This window comes from Cnephaeus nilssonii, assembly GCF_951640355.1.
Source record: "Cnephaeus nilssonii genome assembly, chromosome: 19".
In the NCBI taxonomy this organism is placed as follows: Eukaryota; Metazoa; Chordata; class Mammalia; order Chiroptera; family Vespertilionidae; genus Cnephaeus; species Cnephaeus nilssonii.
This window is the reverse complement of record NC_137090.1, coordinates 39719021-39742060: the sequence shown is the minus strand read 5'-3', so window position 1 is coordinate 39742060 and position 23040 is coordinate 39719021. Positions and strand designations below refer to the sequence as shown.

The following is a 23040-nucleotide window of genomic DNA, read 5'->3' as shown; positions in this document are numbered from 1 at the left end:
AACCACTGAGCCCCTGGCCGGCAGACTTCCCTTCTTTTTAAGGCTGAGTAATATCCCATTCCATAGGCAGCTCATTTTGCCTATCCCGTCATCCATCACTGACCACTTGGGCTGCTTCCACCCGTTGGCTATTGTGAATACTGCTACGAACATGGCTGCACAACCTTTTTCCTTTAGCTTTGAGTTTGGGGAAAATTTACCATTTCTATCTACATCACTGATTCCGTTTCCTGCTATTACCAATGGGCTCTTCACATACTCCATCATGTTTGAAATTATCCACCATCATGTTACACCCCAAATTGTTCTTCTGTTATCAGTTGTTCCTTTGGTGTGATTTCCTGCTCTTGTTTTGTAGAAGCAAGATTCATTCATTTAGCAAATAAACTATCCAGGATATTTTAAAAACTTTGCCCTGTTTATTGCTAAGTCTATTTCTTAAAAAAAATTTTTTTTGGGGGGATAAGGACACCTATGTAAAACTTAATCAATAAAGAAATTAAAAAATATTTTTTATTGATTTCAGAAAAGAAGGGAGAGGGAGAGAGAGATTGAAACAGCAATGATGAGAGAAAATAATTGATCCACTGCCTCCTGCACACCCCCTACTGGGGACTGAGCCTGCAACCCGGAATGTGCCCTGACGGGGAATCGAATCGTGACCTCCTGGTTCATGGGTCGATACTTAGCCACTGAACCACACCAGCCTGGAGCAGTTAACTCTATTTCAAGAGGATCATTTACCTGATTTATTTCCATCTTTTGACTTGCTGTATCTTTTCATATGTCCAATTTAAAAATGTTGTCTTTTTGCCTGAGTGCATTAGTTTGCTTGAGCTGCCATAACAGAATACCACAGAATGGGAGGCTTAAAGAGCAGACATTTATTTTTTTTGTAGTTCTGAAAGCTAGAAGTCCAAGTATAAGGTGAGACCACTCTTTCTGGCTTGTAAGCAGCTGTCTTCTCTCTGTGTCCTCACATGGTCTCTCCTCCGTGTGGGCACTCCTGATGTCTTTTCCTCTTCTTGTAAGGACATCAACTCTATTGGATTAGGGCCCCACCCTTATGACCTGTTTAACCTTAATTACTTCCTTAAAGGCCTCATCTCCAAATACAGTCACACAGAAAGGTCAGTGGACCATGTGGTGTTGGCTATGTTATATGCTTGAATGCATCCAGCCATTGGCTGTGCTGCTCTGGAAGCTCCCAGAAGGCTTTGCTCACATGTTGGGGGCCTCGTGCTCCTCTGTGTGGTCTCTCTCCCTCTCTCTTTCTCTCCATATTGTGTCTTAACCTCCCCGCCGCAGCCCAGTCTCCCAACCCAGGCTTCTCCATGACCTCTCTCTCTCTAGCCTAATAGCTGGACTTCCTTATAGCATGGTGTCTGGCTTCCAAGAATGAAAACTGAACCTTCCAGGTCTCTTAAAGGCTAGGCAGAGTGTGGCTTCAAGCACTTCCTATTGGTCAAAGCAAGTCACATGGTCAGCCTGGACCCAAGGCGAGGGGAATGGATTCTACCTCTGGATGGGTAGTCTGACTTGCACACACAGTGAAGGGAGAAGTTGATGGCTGCCATCTTTGGAGGCTGCCGTACATAGTAAACACACCGCTTTGGTTGCCTGTGGAGAGGGGAGGAATTGGTGTGGGGAAGCAGAGTGCAGGAGGGAGAGTATTATACAAGACAAGAGAAGGTTTTGCCCAGATCTCAGAAGAAGACTGGGTGTCATGAACTCAGAAATTGACTAACCTCACTTTCTGTGCCTTAGGTACACAACCCCCCCCCCCCAACACACACACCCACCCCCCAAAAAAACCCCCCAAAAAAACCCCAAATCAACCACACAAAACAGAACTTTATAACTGTGGTGGGCTGGCACGGCCATGGCATACTCAGCCCCAGGGCGCCTTATGTGCCACGCCAGCTCAGCCAGGTTCAGTGACCCTGAGTGGGGGCAGTGAAGGATTAGAAAAGACAGAGAAGAGAAGGAAAGCTGAATCTTGGTGGGAAGCTGCCCTCTCTGATGAAGAGAGACAGCGCCACGGACTACGAGCCGTGTCTTTATTTTATAGCCAGATGCCACGAGGCAAAGTAAGGGCGTGGTCAAGATGTTTACAACATTCTCCTGGGTTTCGAATCTACTCAATCACATGCACCTGATCAAGCTTTGCTTACTTGCAGCCTATATCACTTAGGCACGTGGGGCCACGTGTTTGGACCATAGGTTCAAGCTTACAACTATAGCTGTTGGCTCTAATTGTGCTGGGAGGGCTCCGTCCTCCAGGCTGAGACTTGCACGTGGCCATGAGAGGACTGTGCCCTCTCATTAGTCCAAGGCTTGAACCTGTCCAAACACCGTATCTGCTCTCCACAATAACCCAAATCAGAAAAACCCTAACATAAAAGTAATGAGTCAAAGTGGAAACATAAGAAATAGTCCAAGTATATGTCAGGTGTTGGCAAATTAAAATGTTGACTTTCAGATAGTTAGAAAGAATAGGACGCAGTGGGTATCTCTCGTGTTCTGTCCTATCCCGCCAGTGCCAGGAGGGAGTTGTACCTTGAAACTTGGAATTTATTCAGTCGAGGTGGGTGGCCAGTGAGACTCCCTCTGTCCCTGGATGGCAGTTGGTGAACCTGGACATGCAGCTGACAATCTATTTGCTGAGTTCTTGCTTATATCTCAGAACTGAAACCACGTCCCTGGCAAAAGTAGGGCTTCATGACAGTGTTTTTCAAACTTTGATTTGTGACTGGTTAATGGATCAGGAAACTCAATTTAGTTGTCATGAAATAGAATGCAAGTAGTTCTGGCCGGTGTGGCTCAGTTGGTTGAGCGTCATTTCATACCCCAGAAGGTGGCCATTTCAATTCCTGGGCAGGGCACAGGCCCAGGTTGCAGGTTCAATCCCCGGGTGCATATGGGAGGCAACGGATCGATGTTTCTCTCTCTCTCTCTCTCTCCCTTCCTCTCTTCCTAAAATCAATAAAAAATATTTTAAAAAAGATCATAAAGACTATTAAGAAAAGAAATAGAATGCAAGTAGTAAGGTAAGCATTGCTTTATGAAACTTTCATGTCAACAGTACATCTACAAATGCATTCATTCAATCACTTGTTCATTCAATAAACACCTGCTGAGCACCTACTATGTGCCAGGCACTGGGGATTCAGAAACCAGCGAAACCTACAAATATGCCCGTGTGTGCAGGTGCTTGCGTGTGTGTCCTGGATCACGTTGTAGAACGCATCTCTTACTGTGGGTGACAGTCAAAGAGCACAGCAGCCACCACTGCCCTGGTGGCTTCATAGAAAAGTCATGATATCGAACCAAGTGGCTACTTCCCATGCGTGTCAGGAAGTTACCACAAAAAATGCACAGGCTGTACACCTGAGACAGTACAATGTTAAATGTCAACTAAAAAACACACAGACAGACAGAAGGAAAGCACAGGCTTCTGTCTCCACTCATTTTCAGCACCAGGCACCACGGGCTACTTTATAAGCAGCCCAGGTGGGAGAGGGTCTGAAAATCAGACCGTGTTTTCTTCCCCAGACTATTGTTAGTGTGAGTGTAGTGATTACTGACGTTCCTCAGCCCACGGAGCCCACCCTCCTCATAAGACTGTGAAGACCCCTCTCTTATGCTCTGCTTCCCATTTCCCTCCCCTCTGTTCCTCCACCCAAGGCAAGTCACTTAATCTCCCCGAGGCTAATTTTTGGTGGCAATTTTCTCCCCCGAGGTGCTGTGTTGTGAGAGTTACAGGAGAAACTGGCTGGGAGTGAGGACGAAGGTTTGTGTTGCCAGGGCCATGCCAGGGGCTCGCTGGGGTGGCACACCTCCTGCCCCAGGAGGGCTTCCTTCTGCCCAGTCCTCCCTCTGTAACCGGACAACCACGGGGTCCAGGCTGCCTGTCGCTACTTGAGCGAATTCAGCAGCGACAGGGATGAATCAGATATGATCGTTCATTCCAATACTGCCGGCAGTATGAGAGAGCAGCAGGTCACCCACAAAAATCTGCTCTCCCCCCACCATAAGCCGGCTGCTTATATAGGGTAGAAGGACAAAGATTACGTGGGAAAGTAGGAATTCGAGGCATGAGAGAGTAGGCCCGGGATAATCATTACAGGTTATAAGTCATGTGGGCTGGAGTGGGGTCGCAGAGGGCAGGTGCCTCCAGGTTCCCTGGGACCAGATTACAGGCAATAGGGGTGGAGGTTGTAAAGAGCTGGGGCCTCCAGGACTAAATTGTTTCAGCCACGAGGTTGTGAATCTTTCCATAATGACAGGCAGTTCTCAGGACAGGTGGATGGACTGCAATCCCATGTTAGCTCCCATGTGCCAGGGCGTACAACTCCCAGCCAGCTTAGAATGCTCTTTCTCTAAGCAGAACAGAACCACCCTGGTTAACAGAGCATGACTAGTATTTCTTATCATTGTAGCTGGCCCCCAATATTCTATTTCTGCCCCTAACACCTCCTCCCACTGCACATCTGGTCCTCCATGGTGTCAGTCCCCAATGGGGGGAGCTTGTCAGCCCAGCTCAGGGAGCCTGGGCTGAGCCCGGGAAGCTGGGCCTGGGCTCCGATGCCAGATTGGGCAAGAACAGAGAACTGGCCCCTCTGATCCTGGTCAGGGTGTTTAGAGACACCAACAATTCTGGGAAATTCAGAGGCAGGAAGTGAAAGGGCGTGGGGTGAGGGGAAACCCTGAACTGCACTTGCACCCTCCTGGCCTGGCCTCCCTTCCAATCTGTGCAATGAGGTCCACGGTGACTGGCTCATCGGGGTGAGGGGGACAGACCAGGAGACCCTTTCTCTAGAAAGAACAGAGACAGTCCTGCCCCAGCCCCCACCATGCTTTGCCTGCCTCCCAACTCCATTCCACTTCTGTTTACTGTCCAAAGTCCTGGGGTCAGGAGATGCCAGGTTACAGCCACTTGGACATTCAGACACACGGGCTCAGGGCCCTCACCTGGACCAGCCCCCTCCCCTCTGTCCTGCTAGCACCACCTGCCCCACTTCTCCTGGCTCCAGCTCCTCCTTAGCCTTGGGGCCTGGGCTGCCCGCGGAACCGGGAGTAAGCCCTCCACACCTTTAGCAGGTAACCAAGGTTGGGGAGGCAGGTGGGACTGGGGATGTTTGGTATTGAGACCGTAGTTGAGGAGCTGTGGGGGGCCGGATGGGAAGATGAGTGTGTGGAGCGAAGGCTCCCCCATGGCCATGCCACAGCCTAAGCAATCATCGGAGAGGGGACAGGACTGGCTGTATTTCAGCCCCAAACTCACCTCCAACCTCAGACCCAACCCAAGCTGTCTCCTCGATCTATTCTCACCCTGCTTCCAACCCCATCACCCGCCTCCACCTGAATTAGCATCTTAGCACCAACATCAGCCCCGAACTCAGCCCCAGCCCTGAGAGCAGCCTCGACTCAACCCCAGGTGCAGCTCTGCCCTGGACCCAGCATGGAGAAGGACTTCCAAGACATCCAGCAGCTGGACCCCGAGGAAAATGACCACCAGCTGGGTAGGGGTGAGGGGCCAGGCACTCATGGACACAGTCCCAGGAGAGCAGATGCATTTTGGAAAGGCAAGTACCCAGTTTCTGGGGCCCTGCTTCACCTCTCTCGCTCCTGACTGCTGTCTCTCTGAGGTCTCTGTCACATTCACTCCGTGGGCAGGGCCAGGCCCCTCCACGTGTGTAGGTGTGTGGTGCCCACACCTCTGTTTACCCCCTGCCCTCACCTTCCTCTCCACCCTCAGGACCCCAGGAAAGGGTGCGTGCCCAGAGGTGAGGGAGTGAGTGGGAGCTGGAGATGACTTCCTCCCCTCTTCCTTCTGACATGTGCTGTGTGCAAGGGAAGCCCATTCAGCCAGGAGAGTGTCTGTGTATGCGGGAGGGTGTGGGGATGGGTAGGTGGGGCAATGGACACAGAGCTATTCTGGAACATTCCAACTCTCCCCAACACTCCTCCCTTGATCTTTCTAGGCTGAAGGGCTGGAGCCAGAGGTTGGGGTGGGTGTGTGTGTCAGGTGTGTGGGTGCTGGTGATAGAGTGAGGCTCTGTGGAGACAGGAGGGGCTGGGGCTTGGAGCTCAGGGAGAGGATCTGGTTGGCCTGGGCCAGGAGGAGAAACCCCTCATTCCTGAGGCTGGCAGACTGCGGAGGCTGGTGCCATTGCCGGTGGGAGCTGGGCAGGGCAGGGGCAGGAGGAGGCACAGGCATTCCTACTGAAGGCTTGGCAGTAGGCGGAGGCCACATCCGCCTCACTCCCTCTGCATTGCCAATGCCCACGTGATACCTGGTATGCCGTGAACACTCAAAAATGATTTGGGGTATTGTTGCATCTTCCGAAGGTGAGAGGGTTCAGCGTTTAAGCAGGTGGTCTGGAGACAGTCCAGATTTGGGGTTTCATGGGAGAAGGCACTCACCCAACAGGCCCGATGGAGACGCTGCAGGGCACCACTGAGGTGGTGCAAGCGTCAGTGGGCAGGTGAGCTGACATCGGCCTCCTGCCTACCGGCCATCCTCTCCCTCTCTCCAAGCACCTTATATGCCTGTTTTCAGCAAATTTGGAAACATTTTGGCCAGTGTCTCCCCCACCCTCCTCCCCTTTCCTTCAATGACTCCAATTCTGCATCTATTAGTGGACACACAGTTCACTGATGCAATTTCCACTTTTAAAAAATTATTTTTTCTCTCGGTGTTTCTTTATATAGTTTTATTGCTATATCTTAAAGTTTACAAATCTTTCCTTATGTATGTCTAATCTTTCATTAATTCCACCCAATGTATTTTTTATCTCGTACATTGTAGTTTTTATGTCTAGAAGTTCAACATGGGCCTTTTAAATATCCTCCTTGATATTCTACTTAATTTTTTGAACATATGGAGCACAGTTACAATATTTGTTTTAATGTCCTGTCTGCTAATTCTAACACCTGTGTCACTTCTGGGTCAGTTTTGATAGATTTATTAACCTCCTTGTTACAAAACGTGTTTTCCTGCTTCTTTGTATGTCTAGGAATCTTTGATCGGACACCAGACATTGTGATTCTACCAGTTTTGTGCGGGATATGTATTTGTATTCCTCTAAATATTCTTGAGCTTTATTCTGGGATGTAGTTAAGTGACTTGGATCACTTTGGTCCTTCTGGGTGTTGCGTTTATGACTTGTTAGGTGGGTCTGGAGCATGGTCGGGGCAAGGGCTTCTTGGGTCCGCTACCCAGTGCCTGGTAGGTGATGTGGGAGCAGGCGCTGTTCCTGGCCCTGTATGAGTGCCAGGCACTGCTCCCTGATCCTTGCAGATTGTGTTTGCCTGGTCTTGGGTGGTTTTGTTTGCTGCCGATTGCTTGAAGGGAACACTACACAGATCTCTGGACTGCTCTGTGCAGCTCTCTCCCCTGATACTTTGTCCTGTGATGTCTAACGACCCCGGTCTCCTTAGACTCTTGGCCCCGTCTCTTCAACTGGGGGAGTCTGCTGGACTCTGCTTGGACTGCCCCTCCCTGCCCCGTGGCCTGAAATCTTCCTCCCAGCACAGGCTGGGACAGTCATAGGCCTCATCTTGTTCGCCTCCTGTCTCCCAGGGACCATTGCTCTGTGTTGCTTGAAGGCCGGTGCCTTGAAAGTGGCTGTTTCTTCCAGTTAGCTGTTTCTTGTATTGGTGTCTCTGGGAGGAGGGCCCATCTCGTCCTTATTACTCCATGTTGGGCAGACCCTTTCTTTTATGTTCCAGCTTGCCCACGCAGCACTTCACACGTTTACACCCATTTCACGCTCAGAACAACCCGATCAGGTAGCTGCTGTTCTTACCCACTTTTTTTTCCATTGTGGTAAGAACACATGATTGGGATGGACCCTTCAACAAAATTTAAAGTGCACCACACTTCTTTGTTAACTAGGCACAGTGTTGTAAGCAGATCTCTAGAACTCACACGTCTTGTGTAAACGTAACTTTGCACCCGCTGAACAGCAACTCCCGATTCCCCATCCCCAGCCCCTGGCAACCACCATCCCACCCTGTTTCTGTGAGTTGGACGGTTAGATTGTGAAAGTGGACACAAGGAAGCGGAGGCGCCAAGAGGTTGAATGACTTGCCTCTGACCTCGGAGCTGGTTGGTGGCACAGTGGGACTCAGCCACGGGTGGTCTGGTGTCCGTGCAGAGGTGCGGAGACAGGTTGTTGAGCCGACCCAGAGTTGAGGGTTTATAGGCCGTAGGTCAGGCTGGGAAGAGGTCAAGGGCCCACTAAATGGACAGCATTAGAGAGAGCAGTCAGAGGCCCAGCCAAGGAGGATCAGTAGTGAGCGTGAGAGTGAAATGAAAAGTGTGTGTGTGTGTTTTCAGGATTCAGCTTGACCAAGGGGAGGGAGAGGTTTCTGTGAGGGGACTGAGGGCTAAGGGGAGAGTTTATAGTGGAGGAACAAGGGTTACTGGGGTGGAAGGGCAGAGAGACGTGGGGAAGGAGGCTCTAAGGGTGAAAGATGAGAGAGGACGGGACTTGGACAGCAGCCCGTGGGGAGTGGTCTGTGACTGGACCGTGGGGGAATGACGAGGGGAACTGGGTGGTGGTGGTTCCAGTTTCAGACTTGCTTGAGGAGCCCAGGCATGGATTTTAGGAACACCGGGCCTGTTCCCTAGGTCCCTGGGCCTAACATTGGGCCTTTACACACCAATGATGTGACTATTGGTGTCATGTGCAGGTGTGTTGCATGCACGTGTAGGTGTGTGCATATGCATGTGTTCATGTGGGTGCCAGTGTGCAAATGCATGTGTGTGCAATGCTGAAACGCCGGGGTCAAAGCCCATAGTCCTCCCACCCACCTGGGCTGTACTTCCTGAGACTTCGGCTCCCCTGGGTGCTCCCATTAGGTGGGCTCTGGACAGCCCGCCTCCTGACACCCTTTCCCTCGCAGGAGCGCCCCCTCCCCAGCCCCCTCTGCTGCAGACTCTCTGCTCCAGCCTCTGGCTCAGCCTGCTGGTCCTGGGCTTCAACGTCCTGCTGCTGGTGGCCGTCTGCGTGATCGGGTCCCAGAGTGAGGATCGCAGAGGCCAGTGGGATGGGCCGTGATGGGGGGGGCAGTGCGGGGGGCAGTGCGGGGGGCAGTGAGAGCTACAGCAGGGGAAGACTTGGAGGCAGTGAGGAGCAGTGCTGGGACGGTGAGGGGTGAGGGGGGGATGGTGCCATGACCGTGATGAGGCTGTCACCTGGGGCACAGCCCCCTCCACTTTGCCCGGTGCCCTCTCTCTCCTGACAAGGAGCACAGATGCAAAGGGAGTTTTGGACCCTAAAAGACGCTTTCAGCAACTTCTCCGCCAGCACCCTCACGGAGATCCGGACGCTCAGCTTCCACGGTGAGGGCGCTCCCCGGCCGGGCGGGCCGGTGGTGGGGTAGTTGAGGCACCCGCTTAGCAGCACAGGCTGGACTCCGAGGTGGGTGCCCAGTGCGGGGTCTGCAAAGGGGGTGTTTGTGGTGTGTGGGCAGGTACCCCAGCGGGTCCCTGGGCTGAGGGACCCTGAAGGATGGATAGGCAGGTGAAGAGGAGGGGGGTCAGTGCCAGGTGGAGAGAACGAATCTGCCAAGGAGGTGGGCAGGGCCAGGCCACGGAAGCAAACTGTGTGAGTGAAGCGAGGCTTCGTTTTGAGAATATGGGGACCGAGGGAGGGGCTTCAGGCAGGGGAGCGGCCTGAGCAGGTTTGCTCCTCAGAGAGCCAGGTGGCCGCGCAGGGAGCCGGGGGGCAGAGCCGGGGACCCAGGTGAGGTGACGGGGGCTGGTGCTCCAGTGGGTGAGCGTGGAGGGTGCTAAGAGGCGGAACGGAGGAGGCCCGTTCAGCTTTCCTCTCTCTCAGGAGGCAGCACAAGTGACAAAGTGACATCTCTGGAAGCCAAGCTGGAGAAGCAGCAGCTGGAGCTGAGAGCAGGTCTGAGACCCCCTGGTGTGCGGTGTGTGAGTGTGAGTGACGTGTGGGGTGTGCGGTGTGTGAGTGTGAGTGTGAGTGACGTGTGGGGTGAGGGATGGGTGTGAGTGTGAGTGATGTGTGTGGTGTGGGGTGAGGGATGTGTGTGGGCTGTGGGGTGAGTAGTGATGTGTATGGGGTGTGGGGTGAGTGATGTGTGTGTTGTGCACGTGAGTGTGAGTGTGAGTGATGTGTGTGTGGGGTGTGGGTGAGTAGTGATGTGTATGGGGTGTGGGGTGAGTGATGCGTGTGTTGTGCATGTGAGTGTGAGTGTGAGTGATGTGTGTGTGTCCTGTGTGGGGCGCCGGTAGATGGGACGCCCGCACTGCCCACATCCGGCCTGTCGCTCTGTCCCCTAGATCACGCCACCTTGCTCTTTCACCTGAAGCACTTCCCCGCCGACGTGCGCGTCCTGTCCTGTCAGATGGCCTTCCTGCAAAGCAACGGTAGGGAGGCAGGGACAGGGAGCCTCCAGGCCCAGCGCGCCTGCCCCTCCAGCGGACTCACCGCCCTGCCCGCTCCGTCCTGCAGGCACGGAATGCTGCCCCATCGGCTGGCTGGAGCACGACGGCAGCTGCTACTGGTTTTCTCGCTCTGGATCCACCTGGCCGCAGGCTGAGCAGTCCTGCCGGCTGCAGAACGCCCACCTGGTCGTCATCAACTCCAGAGAGGAGCAGGTGAAGCCGCCCCGCCCCAGGCAGGAGGCGCCTGGAAGGCAAACCCTGGGCGCTGGGTCCAGTGCTTTATTGTTATTATTAAAATACACTTGTATTGATTTCCGAGAGGGAGAGAGAGAGGGAAACACCAATGATGAGAGAGAATCATTGATCGGCTGCCTCCTGCATGCCCCACACTGGGGATCAAGCCCACAACCCTGACATGTGCCCTGACTGGGAATTAAACCATGACCTCCTGGTTCATAGGTCATCGCTCAACCACTGAGCCACACTGGTCAGGTGCTTTATTATTATTATTTAAAAATATTTTTTATTGATTTCAGAGAGGAAGGGAGAGGGAGAGAGAGATAGAAACATCCATGATGAGAGAGAATCATTGACCGGCTGCCTGCTGTACACCCCCTGCTGGGGATCCAGCCTGCAACCTGGGCATGTGCCCTTGACCGAATCGAACCTGAGACCCTTCAGTCCGCAGGCTGATGCTCTATCCACTGAGCCAAACCGGCTGGGGCCACTTTTTAACTTTTTTTTTTTAACCCGGGGAAGAGTCCCGAAGCAGCAGGCTGGCAGGACCCGGGCGGTTCACAGTGGAGCAGCCCCTGATCTAAGAGGTGGGGGATTACAGCCAGGAGCTCGGGCAAAGGGGCAGGAGCCAGGTGAGCAGCGGGTGAGGAGCAGGTCAGGAGACAGAACGCAAGACAAGATGAACCAACTAGAGGCAGGACTGGGTGCAGAGCGCGGGGGCACTGAGAGCCCTTCTCGCTGTGGCTGCCTGGGCTGTGGCGGCCAGTTGGGTGAGAGGAGCAGAGTGGGCGGGATTCCCATCACATAGTAAAGACTCAGCAAATGTTGCCACGACTATCCTCCTTAAACAACGGCCCCGCCTACTCTAACAGGCTGGCTCTTCCCTGTGAGCGCTGGTGCCCGGGTTGTGGTGTGGTGGTGGCAGGGGCAGGTGAGACCTGCAGCGCCATCTGGGGCTCCGGGCAGTGGGTCCGATTGGAAGCCCCAGGACCCGGTGAACCTCTGGAGGTGACAGCTACACAGAAGCAGGAGCAGGGCAGAAGGCCCTCAGGGGCAGGTGACATCGACGGCTCCGGGGGGCAGCAGGCACAGGGGCCGGAGTCAGGATCCCGAGAGGACTACAGTCCAGGTAGCAACCAGGGGTTGAGAATGAGGTGGGGGCGGGATGGGGGCAGCGTCACAAACTCAGCACTGCACTGACTTTTGGGGCTTTACCAACCACCGTGAGGTCCTTAAGTCAGAAGCATTAGAGAGCTTCTGAGGGTTAAATAAAATGATATCCATGAAGCACATAGCATGGGCTTTAGCCCAGTAAATTATCTCGAAACAATAGCTAAGGTTACCAAGGAAACGGCGAGGACCTAGTTCTGCTGGGAGCTGATGCTTCACCTTGGGGCAGGGCAGGCTGGGGCATGCTGAGGCCCACAGCTAATGCCTGCACGGAGCACAAGGGACTAGACGCTCTATTCCCACTTGTTTTCCAGAAATTCATTGCACAGCACTCGAGCCCCTTTCACACCTGGATAGGTCTCACTGAGAGCGATGGCTCCTGGAAGTGGGTGGACGGCACAGACTATGGGAACAGCTACAAGTAAGCGCCTCCTCCCCGCCCCACCCGTCCTTAGGGACCCAATTCCCCAGCCCTCTCCCCTCCAGCCTCCCACCTGCTCCTTTCTGTTCCCTGAACCCTCCAAGGGTGTACTTTTTTTTTTTTTTTTAATTTCAGAGAGGAAGGGAAAGGGAGAGAGAGATAGAAACATCAATGATGAGAGAGAATCATTGATCGGCTGCCTCCTGCATGTCCCACACTGGGGACCCAGCCTGAAACCTGGGCATGTGCCCTGACCGGGAATCAAACCGTGATCTTCTGCTTCATAGGCCAATGCTCAATGTGGTTCATAGAGCCACACGGCTGGGCAAGGCTGTGCTTTTCCGAGGTGGGGTGAGGGGTGCTGGGATGGGTGCTCAGAGTCTGAGCTCTGTCCTGCATTCCTAGGAACTGGGCCTTCGGTGAACCCAATAACTGGCAGGGGCATGAGGAGGGCGGAAGTGAAGACTGTGCCGAAGTCCGGGAGGATGGGCGCTGGAACGACGATTTCTGCCTGCAGGTGCAGCGCTGGGCGTGTGAGATGACACGCAACATCACCGGCTAGGAGCCCTGACTCCAGCAGATCTCCACCTGCACCCCACCCCTACCCTGCTCCCAGCTTCTCTACTGGGGATTTGGAAGAATAGTCAGAGGCATGGGGAGGAGTTGAGGGAAGATAGAACACAGTGGTTTAAGAATCTCAGACCCCGGGGACACAGATCCCGCCTCCTTCTGCTACTCACTGTGAGGATTGTCACTTGCAGCCTCCTCCGTGGAGTAGGAAAAGAAGAAACCAATGCTTGACACTCTGTGTGGACTGGTTATTTGGACCTGGGAAATGCAGGGCGCAAAGAAGAGGGGGCGCAGAGGGTCTGGGAGAAAGTTTAGTCCTAGACAGCTGCTCCTGGGTCCCCAGTCCTGAGGGACCCGGATCAGGGAGGGGAGGGAAGAGCTTGGAGCAGGAGCATCCAGGGAAGGCCCGGGGCTGGGGGCTGGGGGTGCGGGAAGGAGCTGGCTGGGCCGCTGGAGGGGCTGCCCACAGCCCGAGGGGCGCCTGGAGGAGGCCCCTTCCCTGCATTGGCATCTCCTCCAGAAGAGGCTTCGGGGCACCCCACTCCCTCAGCCCGGGAGCTGTGGCGTGGGCCGCGAGGCCGCTGAAGAGCGTTCGCTAAGAGAGGGGACGGGTGGCACACGTTTCCGCTGTGTTCAGCGTGGCTGCCTCTTTTTGACCCAAACAGATCTAGACGGATTCCAGCACAGGGTGTCCCCGACACGTCCGCGTGGGCAGCCTTCACCCCCCGAGTTCATCCCAGAGCCAATCTGAGAAGGGCCTTTAAGCAACTAACTTTTTCTTTTATTCCTATTACAAAAGTACTATCTACACTTAGTGAAAACTGTTTTAAAGACACACACACACACACACACACACACACACACACACACACAGATTTATTACAGGGAATTGGCTCCTGTGATTATGAAGGCTGACAAGACCCCAGTCCTGCGGTGAGCAGGCAAGCTGGAGGCCCAGGGGAGCCTATGGGTGGCGGAATGACAAAGGCAGCAGACCAAACACCCAGGGGTGATGTTCCCCTGAGTCCAAAGGCAGGAGGAGGCCAATGTCCCCATTGGAGGGGTCAGGCAGGAAGAACTCTCTGGGACTCTCAGTCTTCTGGCTCGTGCAGGGCTTCAACTGGGGGGATGAGGCCCACCCCCTTGGGGAGAGCAATCTGCTTTCCCCATTCAAATGTTCCTCTCATGGAAAACACCCTCCCAGACACACCAGAATAGCACTGACCCAACTTCCAGGCACCCTGTGGCCCAGTCAAGCTGACATAAAAGGTTTCCTGTTGGGTGTGCCCTGCATATGTGCACATTTGCAATACTGCACTTCACTACCCAGCGGCTTTTCCCACTTTCCCGTGCCTTGTGGACTTTGATCCAATCTTTGCTATTCCCGTGGAACTTAGCAAGGGTGGAGAATTCCAAAATATGGATGTGCCATGTTAGTTAATCATTCCTTGTGGAATATAAGGAATTGGCATTAAAAAAAATCTTTATTGTTCAGATTATAAGTTGTTTCTCTTCCCCCACCCCCCTAGCTCCCCTCCACCCGGTTCCCACCCCACCCCATACCCTTACCCCCCTCACTGTCCTCGTCCATAGGTGTTAAGATTTTTGTCCAATCTCTTTCCGCACTCCCCACACTCCCTTGCCCCCGAGAATTGTCAGTCCACTCCCTTTCTATGCCCCTGATTCTATTATATTCACCAGTTTATTCTGTTCATCAGATTTTTATTCACTTGATTTTTAGATTCACTTGTTGATAAATATGTATTTGTTGTCACTTTGTTGTTCATAATTTTTATCTTTACCTTTTTCTTCTTCTTCCTCTTCTTAAAGAATACCCTTCAGCATTTTCATATAATACTGGTTTGGTGGTGATGAACTCCTTTAACTTTTTCTTATCTGTGAAGCTCTTTATCTGACCTTCAATTCTAAATGATAGCTTTGCTGGGTAGAGTAATCTTGGTTGTAGGTTCTTGCTATTCACCACTTTGAATATTTCTTGCCACTCCCTTCTGGCCTGTATAGTTTCTGTTGAGAAATCAGCTGACAATCGTGTGGGTGCTTCCTTGTAGGTAACTAACTGTTTATCTCTTGCTGCTTTTAATATTCTCTCTTTGTCTTTTGCTCTTGGCATTTTAATTATGATGTGTCTTGGTGTGGTCCTCTTTGGATTTCTTTTGTTTTGGGTTCTCTGTGCTTCCTGGACTTGTGAGTCTATTTCTTTCACCAGAGAGGGGAAGTTTTCTGTCATTATTTCTTCAAATAGGTTTTCAATATCTTGCTCTCTCTCTTCTTCTGGCACCTTCATAATTTGGATGTTGGTACGCTTGAAGTTGTCCCAGAGGCTCCTTAAAGTATCTTCATATTTTTGTATTCTTTTTTCTTTTCCGGTTGGGTGTTTTTTGCTTCTTCGTATTTCAAATCTTTGACTTGATTCTTGTGATCCTCTAGTCTGCTGTTGGATCTCTGTATATTATTCTTTATTTCAGTCAGTGTATGCTTAATTTCTAGTTGGTCCTTTTTCATATCCTTGAGGGTCTCACTAAATTTATTGGTGGTTTCTAGAAGATTCTTGAAAAACCTTATAACCGTAGTTTTGAACTCTATATCCAGTAGTTTGCTTTCCTCCATTTCTTTCATTTGTGACCTGTTCATTTGTCTCCGCATTTTGGCTGCTTCCCTGTGTTGATAGAGTGGCCTTGTGTGCTAGGTGTCCTATAGGGCCCAGTGGCTCAGTCTCCCCAAATACCTGAGGTGGACACTCTTGGTGCACCCCTTTGTGGGCTGTGTGCACAGTCTTGTTGTAGTTAAGCCTTGATTGCTGTTGGTATCACTGGGAGGAATTGACCTCCAGGCCAATTGGCTGTGAGGATCAACTGTGTCTACAATGGGAGAACTTCTGTGCTGGAGATACCCTTATGGGGCAGGACTTGCTTCAGTGAGGCTTTGGTGCTCACTGAGTCTGCCCATTGAGTGTGTTGCTTATGGATGTGAAGAGGTGTAATCTGATATGGCCTCCCACTGACCACTGGGTACACTGGCTCTTGGATCTCCAAGGAGGTGCAAAGTCAGCCACTGCCTGAGGCCACTCAGCAGGAGCTACAGAGACATCTGCAGATTCCTCCTCTTTGTTTGGGGTTTGGAAGTGCCCAGATGAAGCCCAGCTGTGAAGCAATGCAGGCTGCTGCTGCTGGGCCTTGGGCCTTCTTTTGAAAGCTTTGGAGCTCTCTGACCTACCTGCAGATTGTTAGCTTTTAGGTTGCAAAAGGCCAGGCCATTCATATGCAAAAGCCTCTGCGCACACCTTGGGTGGGGTTGTAAACTGGGTGGGGCGGGGTCTCAGGGAATCACCAGGGCAGAGCAAATAGCACTGGCTGCCACTCAGCCCTGCCCTGGAGAGGTCCCTGGGTCTCTGTGTCCTGTGGCCCTGTGCAGGAACAATGATCGCTACAAGCACCTCTGAGAGAAAGCTGTCTTCATGTTCCAGCCTGAAGCCAGACAGTCTAGTTTCTCCCCATATGAGTCTGGGTCCCCAGAGTCTTGCCCAGAACTGGAGTTCAGAGCAATTGGGAGCTTGTGTCTCCCTCTAGATTGAAAAAAACAACATGTACCCAGTTGCCAGCCCATTTCGCGCGTGCCTCTGAACCTCCTACCAGTCTCAATGTGCTTTTTTCTTTCCTTCTAGTTGTAGAACTTCCACTCAGCCAGCTTTCCCATGGTTCTGGATGATATTTGTTTTGTCTTTTAGTTGTAGTTTTGATGTGATTGTGAGAGGCAGCAAGTACAGGTGTTTACCTATGCTGCCATCTTGGTTCTCTCCCCTCAGGTGAATTCTTTGGCATTTTTGTATGTTTTCACACATAATATTTCAAGCAAATTTTGCTTCTCAGCTTGTGCTAGGTAAAGACTTCCTGATTTTGAGTTGCAAAATTTTCTAAGACTTCTCCTTTCAAATATATATGATTGGCATGAGGTAAAAAGAAATTATGGAGCCCTAGCTGGTTTGGCACATTGGATAGAGCGTCAGCCTGCAGACTGAAGGGTCCTGGGTTTGATTCTGGTCAAGGGCACATGCTGGGTTCTGGGCTTGATCCCCAGTAGGGGGCGTGCAGGAGGCAGCCAACCAATGATTCCCTCTCATCATTGATGTTTCCATCTTTCTCTCCCTCTCCCTTCCTCTATGAAATCAATAAAAATATATTAAAAATCATGTAAGTAATAATACATGCAAGTAAAGTCTTGTGAAGCTAGAAAAAGCCACTTCTGCTGTGTAGAGAAACCACTCAGTGCTTTTTAGCTGTTTCTTCCAGTGACATCTGAATTTCTAGATAATGCACATAAACAGATATATCTTTATTTACCAATTGTTGATATTATTTAGTTCTACCTGTAGATAAGGTACAATCTTCCAACTGAGTTTACAACAATTTCTATTTAAATCGTAATTCAGAATGTGTATCAGCTATGGCTGCATCAACAGTGGTAAATGCTGAGCCAAGTAGTATCATCTGATTACATTTCCTTTCTTGCACAACTTTTGTTTCTTCTGAAGTTTATAATTATTTAAAAGAATATGCTCTATATTCTTTGAACCTATTGTGAAATCTTCCTTAACTGTAAAAAAGTCTGGCAATATAATCATCTACTCATGCAAACTGGTCATAGAATTGTTATTTCAGTTGCACTTTTTTCCTAGAGGGGTGAATGGAAATTTTATGAAGCTTAAAGTGTATACAATTTTGGGGAGCCCTTAAGAAAAAATACAAAATTAAGCATCAAAGTTATTATGTACTTAACCCAAAAAACTCACAAATTAAAAAAGCTGAAGATACCATAAGCATCACAAAAATGATATAATCTATATATATAAAAGGCTAATATGCTAAGTGTCCGACCATCAGACCACTATATGTGCACTGACCACCAGGGGTCAGATGGTCAGTGCAGGAGCTGCCGTGACTCGCACTGGCCATTTACAGAGAAATGGCACCATGGACCTGGTGCCTACAAAGCAACACTTGGCTTCCCCCAAGTGGGACACAGGCCCCGCCACCACCCCGGAGTGACAGTCCACCAAATCACAGCTAACGCTGCCGAGACCCCATGGCACAAAATGTGGCCCATAGCCCAGCCCAGTCTGGAAACGGTGGCTGTGGGTGCCCGGTAATGACATCACATAACAATGCCTGGCTTCCTCTCCTTAGCAACTAGCCTCCTTGCAGTTTCTTCAGCCCAGGAACATGACTTGCTTTATAGTCAGGTGGAAACATTTTACACTTTAACCAAATGTCTGTGAAGCGTCTTCCCATGCCTCATCTCATTTGATCCTCACAGAAGTCCTGGAGTATGCACATAGGAGACTTGGTGGAATCCTATTCTCTTTTCAATAGCTGGAAAACAGAGATTTAGAAAGCTTAGAAACTTGACCCAACTGAAAAGAAGTAAGAAATGGTGGATCTTAAAAATGACTTCAGATTTTCTCACTGCGCAGAATATAGTCAAACACTGCTGCAGTTAAATATTTTACCCTTTGTTCTTCCTGCGTGATCTACAATAATAATTTGCTTTGTGTTGATATTTACTGCTGTGTTGCTGACAATTACCTGAAAGAGAAGTTGGGGTACTTCACTGGGCTGGAAAAGTTTAGCTAAATCAGAAAGCAGGTCTAATTAAGCAAGTTTATTCTATATGTATAAAAGGCTAAGTTGACTTGTGCATGCATGATACATATAAAGCTCTTGCTGGTGCCAATCGCATGCATGTGTTTCAATCTGTCATTGTTGATTGTGAATTTGGTTGATACGTCTATTATAGAGAAAGAGCAAATAGTGACATTAAAATATTTCTTCTAATTAATTTCCTTTTAATGTGTATGAATTTGTGCACTGGGCCACTAGTATTTTAAATAATCTTCTAACACGCTTCTAAACTCTGTTTTCCCTGTACTTCTTTGCTGCAGGCTCATTGTTTACATGTGACAAAGGGGTTGTAAGGGGTGAGTGTCCACAGAGAGAAGAGATTGTCAAGTGTTTTCTCTGGTGCGGTTCTTCTATGTCACTGCTGTCAGGTCCTTCAGGGCATGTGCATGTGCCACCTTCATGTCACCCCAAATAAGTTTGCACAGTGGGTGATAAAATGTCCCCTGAAAGCCATTCCGGAGCTGGTGGGTGGATCCTCAGAATACATGATGTGACTGCAAACTGCATATCAACCCTGTCACTCAAACCAACTTCTTACTCAGATGAACAAAAGCCACATGACACAGGAAAGTGTGAAGAAGGGAGAGTTGGAGTGAACATGACAGTGGTCATCTGAACTGATTGTGGTCAAAATAACTTTTGCTTTCATCATTTACAAAAACTTATGATTATGTGATGACACTGATAGGGCCCTTGGGGACCTTGAAGAGGCCCAAGAGAGGCCCTTGAGTTCAAGCTCCCTTAGGCTCACTGTCAATCCATGTCTTACCTCCCCACAATTCCTCTTTCCCACAGCCAGTCTTGTGTCCTCAGATCCCACCAGAAAGGCTATCTCTAAACCTGTGGTGGAGCAGTTATCTTGGAATTTCCTACTCATCCTGAGAAATTCCTGGACCTTTCTATTTCTCTTGGGTTGGGTCTTCTTGCCTGGATCTGTTCTTCTGTCTTTGTTCTTCTTTTCCACTTGTTTTACTGAACCATCCTCTCCAGTAGCTTCCTGGAAAAGTGTGTTTGGGAGGGACTTTCTTTGACAGATTGATTAATTATTGGTGAGAATACAGAATTATAGCTTGAAAATAACCTCCTTTCAACGTTTGGTGATCCTCACTCCATGTTTTCTAGCTTTTAATGTGCTGTTGAGAGACCTGACCCTGCTCTAGGCCTGATCCTTTGTATGTGAATCCTCTGCCTCTTGAGGATGTTACCTTAAGCCTGTGTGTGAAAATCACTGCTGCTGTGCTTTGGTGGGAGCCTTTCAGTTGTTAGACCAGGCTCCCACCAGGTTGTTTTAATTTGGGAGAGTGGAAGGTGATTTGAGAGAAATGGCTGAGAACCAGGTGGTTGGTCTGTTGGGCATGGTGAGGATTCTGCTGCTACTTGCTGGAAAAGTGCTGTATCAGGCCCTGCCTTCCTCCCTGCTCAGTACCCCCAGGGTTGTCATGGAAACCTCAGGAGACTTGTGTCTAACAGGAAGCAGTAATGTCACATTATTGTTCATATTTTCCTCTGAATCTTAGATTTTAGGCTTGTGTGCTCCAAAGGTACTCTTTTCAATCAGTGATCCATATTCTGAATGGAAAATATAATTAAAGAATCATTATATTAAAAGTAAGTTCCGCCCTAACCGGTTTGGCTCAGTGGATAGAGCACCGGCCTGCAGACTGAAAGGTCCTAGGTTCAATTCTGGTCAAGGGCATGTACCTTGGTTGTGGGCACATCCCCAGTGGGAGGTGTGCAGGAGGCGGCTGATTGATGTTTCTCTCTCATCGATGTTTCTAACTCTCTATCCCTCACCCTTCCTCTCTGTAAAAAATCAATAAAATATATATTTTTAAAAAGTAAGTGCCAACTATTGCTAAGTGAAAGAAGCCAATTTGAAAAGGCTACATTCAGTGTGATTCCAACTACATGACATTCTGGAATAGGCAAAACTATGGAGACAGTAAAAAGAAAGTGATTGGCAGGAGTTTAGGGGGAGGAAGGGATGAACTTGTAGACCAAAGGGAATTTTAGGGCAGTGAAACTATTCCGTATGATACTGTAGAAGTGGATAATGGCATTATACATTTGTCAAAACCTGTAGAATGTACAACACAAAGACTGAACCCTAATGTAAACTATGAACTTTAGATACTAATGATGTTTCAATATTGGCTTATCAGTTATATAATATGTACCACACTAATGCAAGATGATTCAATAAAGAAAAGGAAGAATAAAATAAAAATCACAATAAACATAATTTTCTGTTCTTTTGAGTTATTGATATGACTCAGGGGAGAAGGTAGTAAACTTGTGTGTTCTATGGTTGTAAACAGAACATCTGATAAATGAACAGCTGGTGGGAGCCAATAGCTTCCTATAATAATCTAATATAATAATAGAGGAATATGCAAATTAGCTGGGACGCCATAACATCACGACTGATCTACAAGTGGCGGAGAGCTACAGGAGGTTGGGGTAGCGAGCTACAAGAGGTGGTGGGCGGGGTGGCCAGTTGAGGCAAGCGGCAGCGAGCTACTTGCGCATGGATTGGTGTGCAGGGCTACTAGTAGTAAAAATAAATGAAACAAACATTGTTTATACTGTGCTTTTAGAAATAATTTTGTCACCACAATCTATCAAAGAAGGACCTTAATAAATGCAAAAAGGAGATATTTATTATGTTGCATTCTAGTATTATAATATAACTAGAGACCTGATGCATGAAAATTCGTTCAAGAGTAGGCCTTCCTTCCCCCGGCTGCCGGCACCAGCTTCCCTCTGGCCCCGGCTTCGTCCGAAAGGATGTGTGGTCTAATTAGCATATTACCCTTTTATTATTATAGATTAATTTAAATTATATATAAATAATAAAAAGAGAACCAAAATGTCTTCATAAAGAAATACTGTCCCATATTACCATGACTCAAAGTGAAAATTATCTAGAAGAGAATTAAATATATCAAAACCTATTTGATGAAGCTAAAGCTGGACTCTAGGAAAATGTACAGCCTCATGTTTTTATAACCCAAAATTAAAGATTGAAAGTAAATAGCCAAGTATTCAACTTAAAAATTAGAAAATTCAACTACAAAACAACCTAAAATATAGTGGAAAGAGGAAATGAATAAAGTTAATATTAGAAGATTCCAAATATAGTAGAATGAAGAAGGCTAAAAACTATTTTAAAAGTTAAAGCTTTATTTTTTGATAACTGGAGATTCACCTGCAGGTGTATGAAATAATACAGAGAGATCGCATGTAACCTTTACTTATTTCTCCCAATCATAACATCTTGCAAAAAATATTGTATAATATCATCAGCAGGATATTAACATTGATCCAGTCAAGATACAGAACATTTGCATCACTATAAGGATCCCCACTGTTGCCCTGTTATAGCCACACCCACCTCCACTGCCCACCCAATTCCTAACCCTTGATAACCACTAATTGGTTCTCTATTTCTATAATTTTGTTATATCAACAATGTTTTTCCGTGGAAACATGCAGCATGTAACCCTTTGGGACTGGCTTTTTTCACTCACCGCTATCCCCTGTAGACTCATTAAAACTGTTGCATGTGTCAATCATTCATTCTTTTTTATCACTGAGTACTGTTCCGTGGGATAGATGTACCAGTTTGTTTAGCTTTGTACCCGCTGAAGGTCATCTGGGTTGTTTCCAGTTTTAATTATTACAAATAAAGCTTATATGAGATTCATGTACAAATTTTGCTATGAACATAAACTTTCATTTCTCTGGGAAAAAGCCCAAGACTACAATTGCTGGGTCATGTAGTGGTTGGATGTTTAGTTTCAGAAGAAGCTGCCAAACTGTTTCCCAGAGTGGTTGTACCATCTTATATGCCTACTAGAGGCCTGGTGCACGAAATTTAAGCACCCCAGGGGCGTGTCCCTCATCCTGGCCTGTGCCCTTTCACAGTTCTGGAGTCCTCGGGGGATGTCCGACTGATGGCTTAGGCCTGCTTCGGGCCTAAGCTGTCAGTTGGAATCCTTAGCGCCGCTGCAGAGGCAAGAGAGGCTCCCACCACCACTGCTGTGCTCGCCAGCTGTGAGTCCGGCTTCTGGCTGAGCAGTGCTCCCCCTGTGGGAGTGCACTGACCACCAGGGGCAGCTCCTGTGTTGAGCATCTGCCCCCTGGTGGTCAGTGTGCATCATAGTGACTGGTCATTCCACTGTTTGGTTGATTTACGTATTAGCATTTTATTATATAGGAGAATCACCAGTGTATGAATGATCCAGATTGCTCACATCTTCACCAGCATTTGATTGCTAACACTATTTTAAAGTTTTAGCCATCTGGTGAGTGTGTAATGAAATAATACTGTGTGTGTGTTTTTTAAATTTCTTTATTGATTAAGGTGTTACATATGTGTCCTTATTCCCCCATTACCCTCCTCATCCCCTCCCCCCCAATTACCATGGTTTTAATTTGCATTTCCCTGATGGCTAATAATTTGTACAATTTTCTTGTGCTTATTTTCTTTTTTTAAATATATTTTTATTGATTTCAGAGAG

General features: G+C 48.9%; 1 protein-coding gene across 2 annotated transcripts; it reads left to right on the top strand.

Moving 5' to 3' along the window:
- The first annotated feature begins 4952 nt into the window (after positions 1 to 4952).
- Positions 4953 to 13036, top strand: ASGR2 (asialoglycoprotein receptor 2). 2 transcript variants are annotated; one of them, XM_079798119.1, is made up of 9 exons: positions 4953 to 5103; positions 5441 to 5588; positions 8917 to 9036; positions 9260 to 9355; positions 9852 to 9923; positions 10319 to 10405; positions 10491 to 10636; positions 12145 to 12251; positions 12769 to 13036. In XM_079798119.1, exons 2-9 carry the CDS (start codon positions 5465 to 5467, stop codon positions 12791 to 12793), a joined length of 777 nt encoding a protein of 258 aa, XP_079654245.1. In that variant the 5' UTR covers positions 4953 to 5103; positions 5441 to 5464; the 3' UTR covers positions 12794 to 13036. The 2 variants fall into 2 exon arrangements, with proteins under 2 accessions (XP_079654245.1, XP_079654244.1); XM_079798118.1 differs by having other exon boundaries at positions 12657 to 13036.
- The last annotated feature ends 10004 nt before the right edge of the window (positions 13037 to 23040 follow it).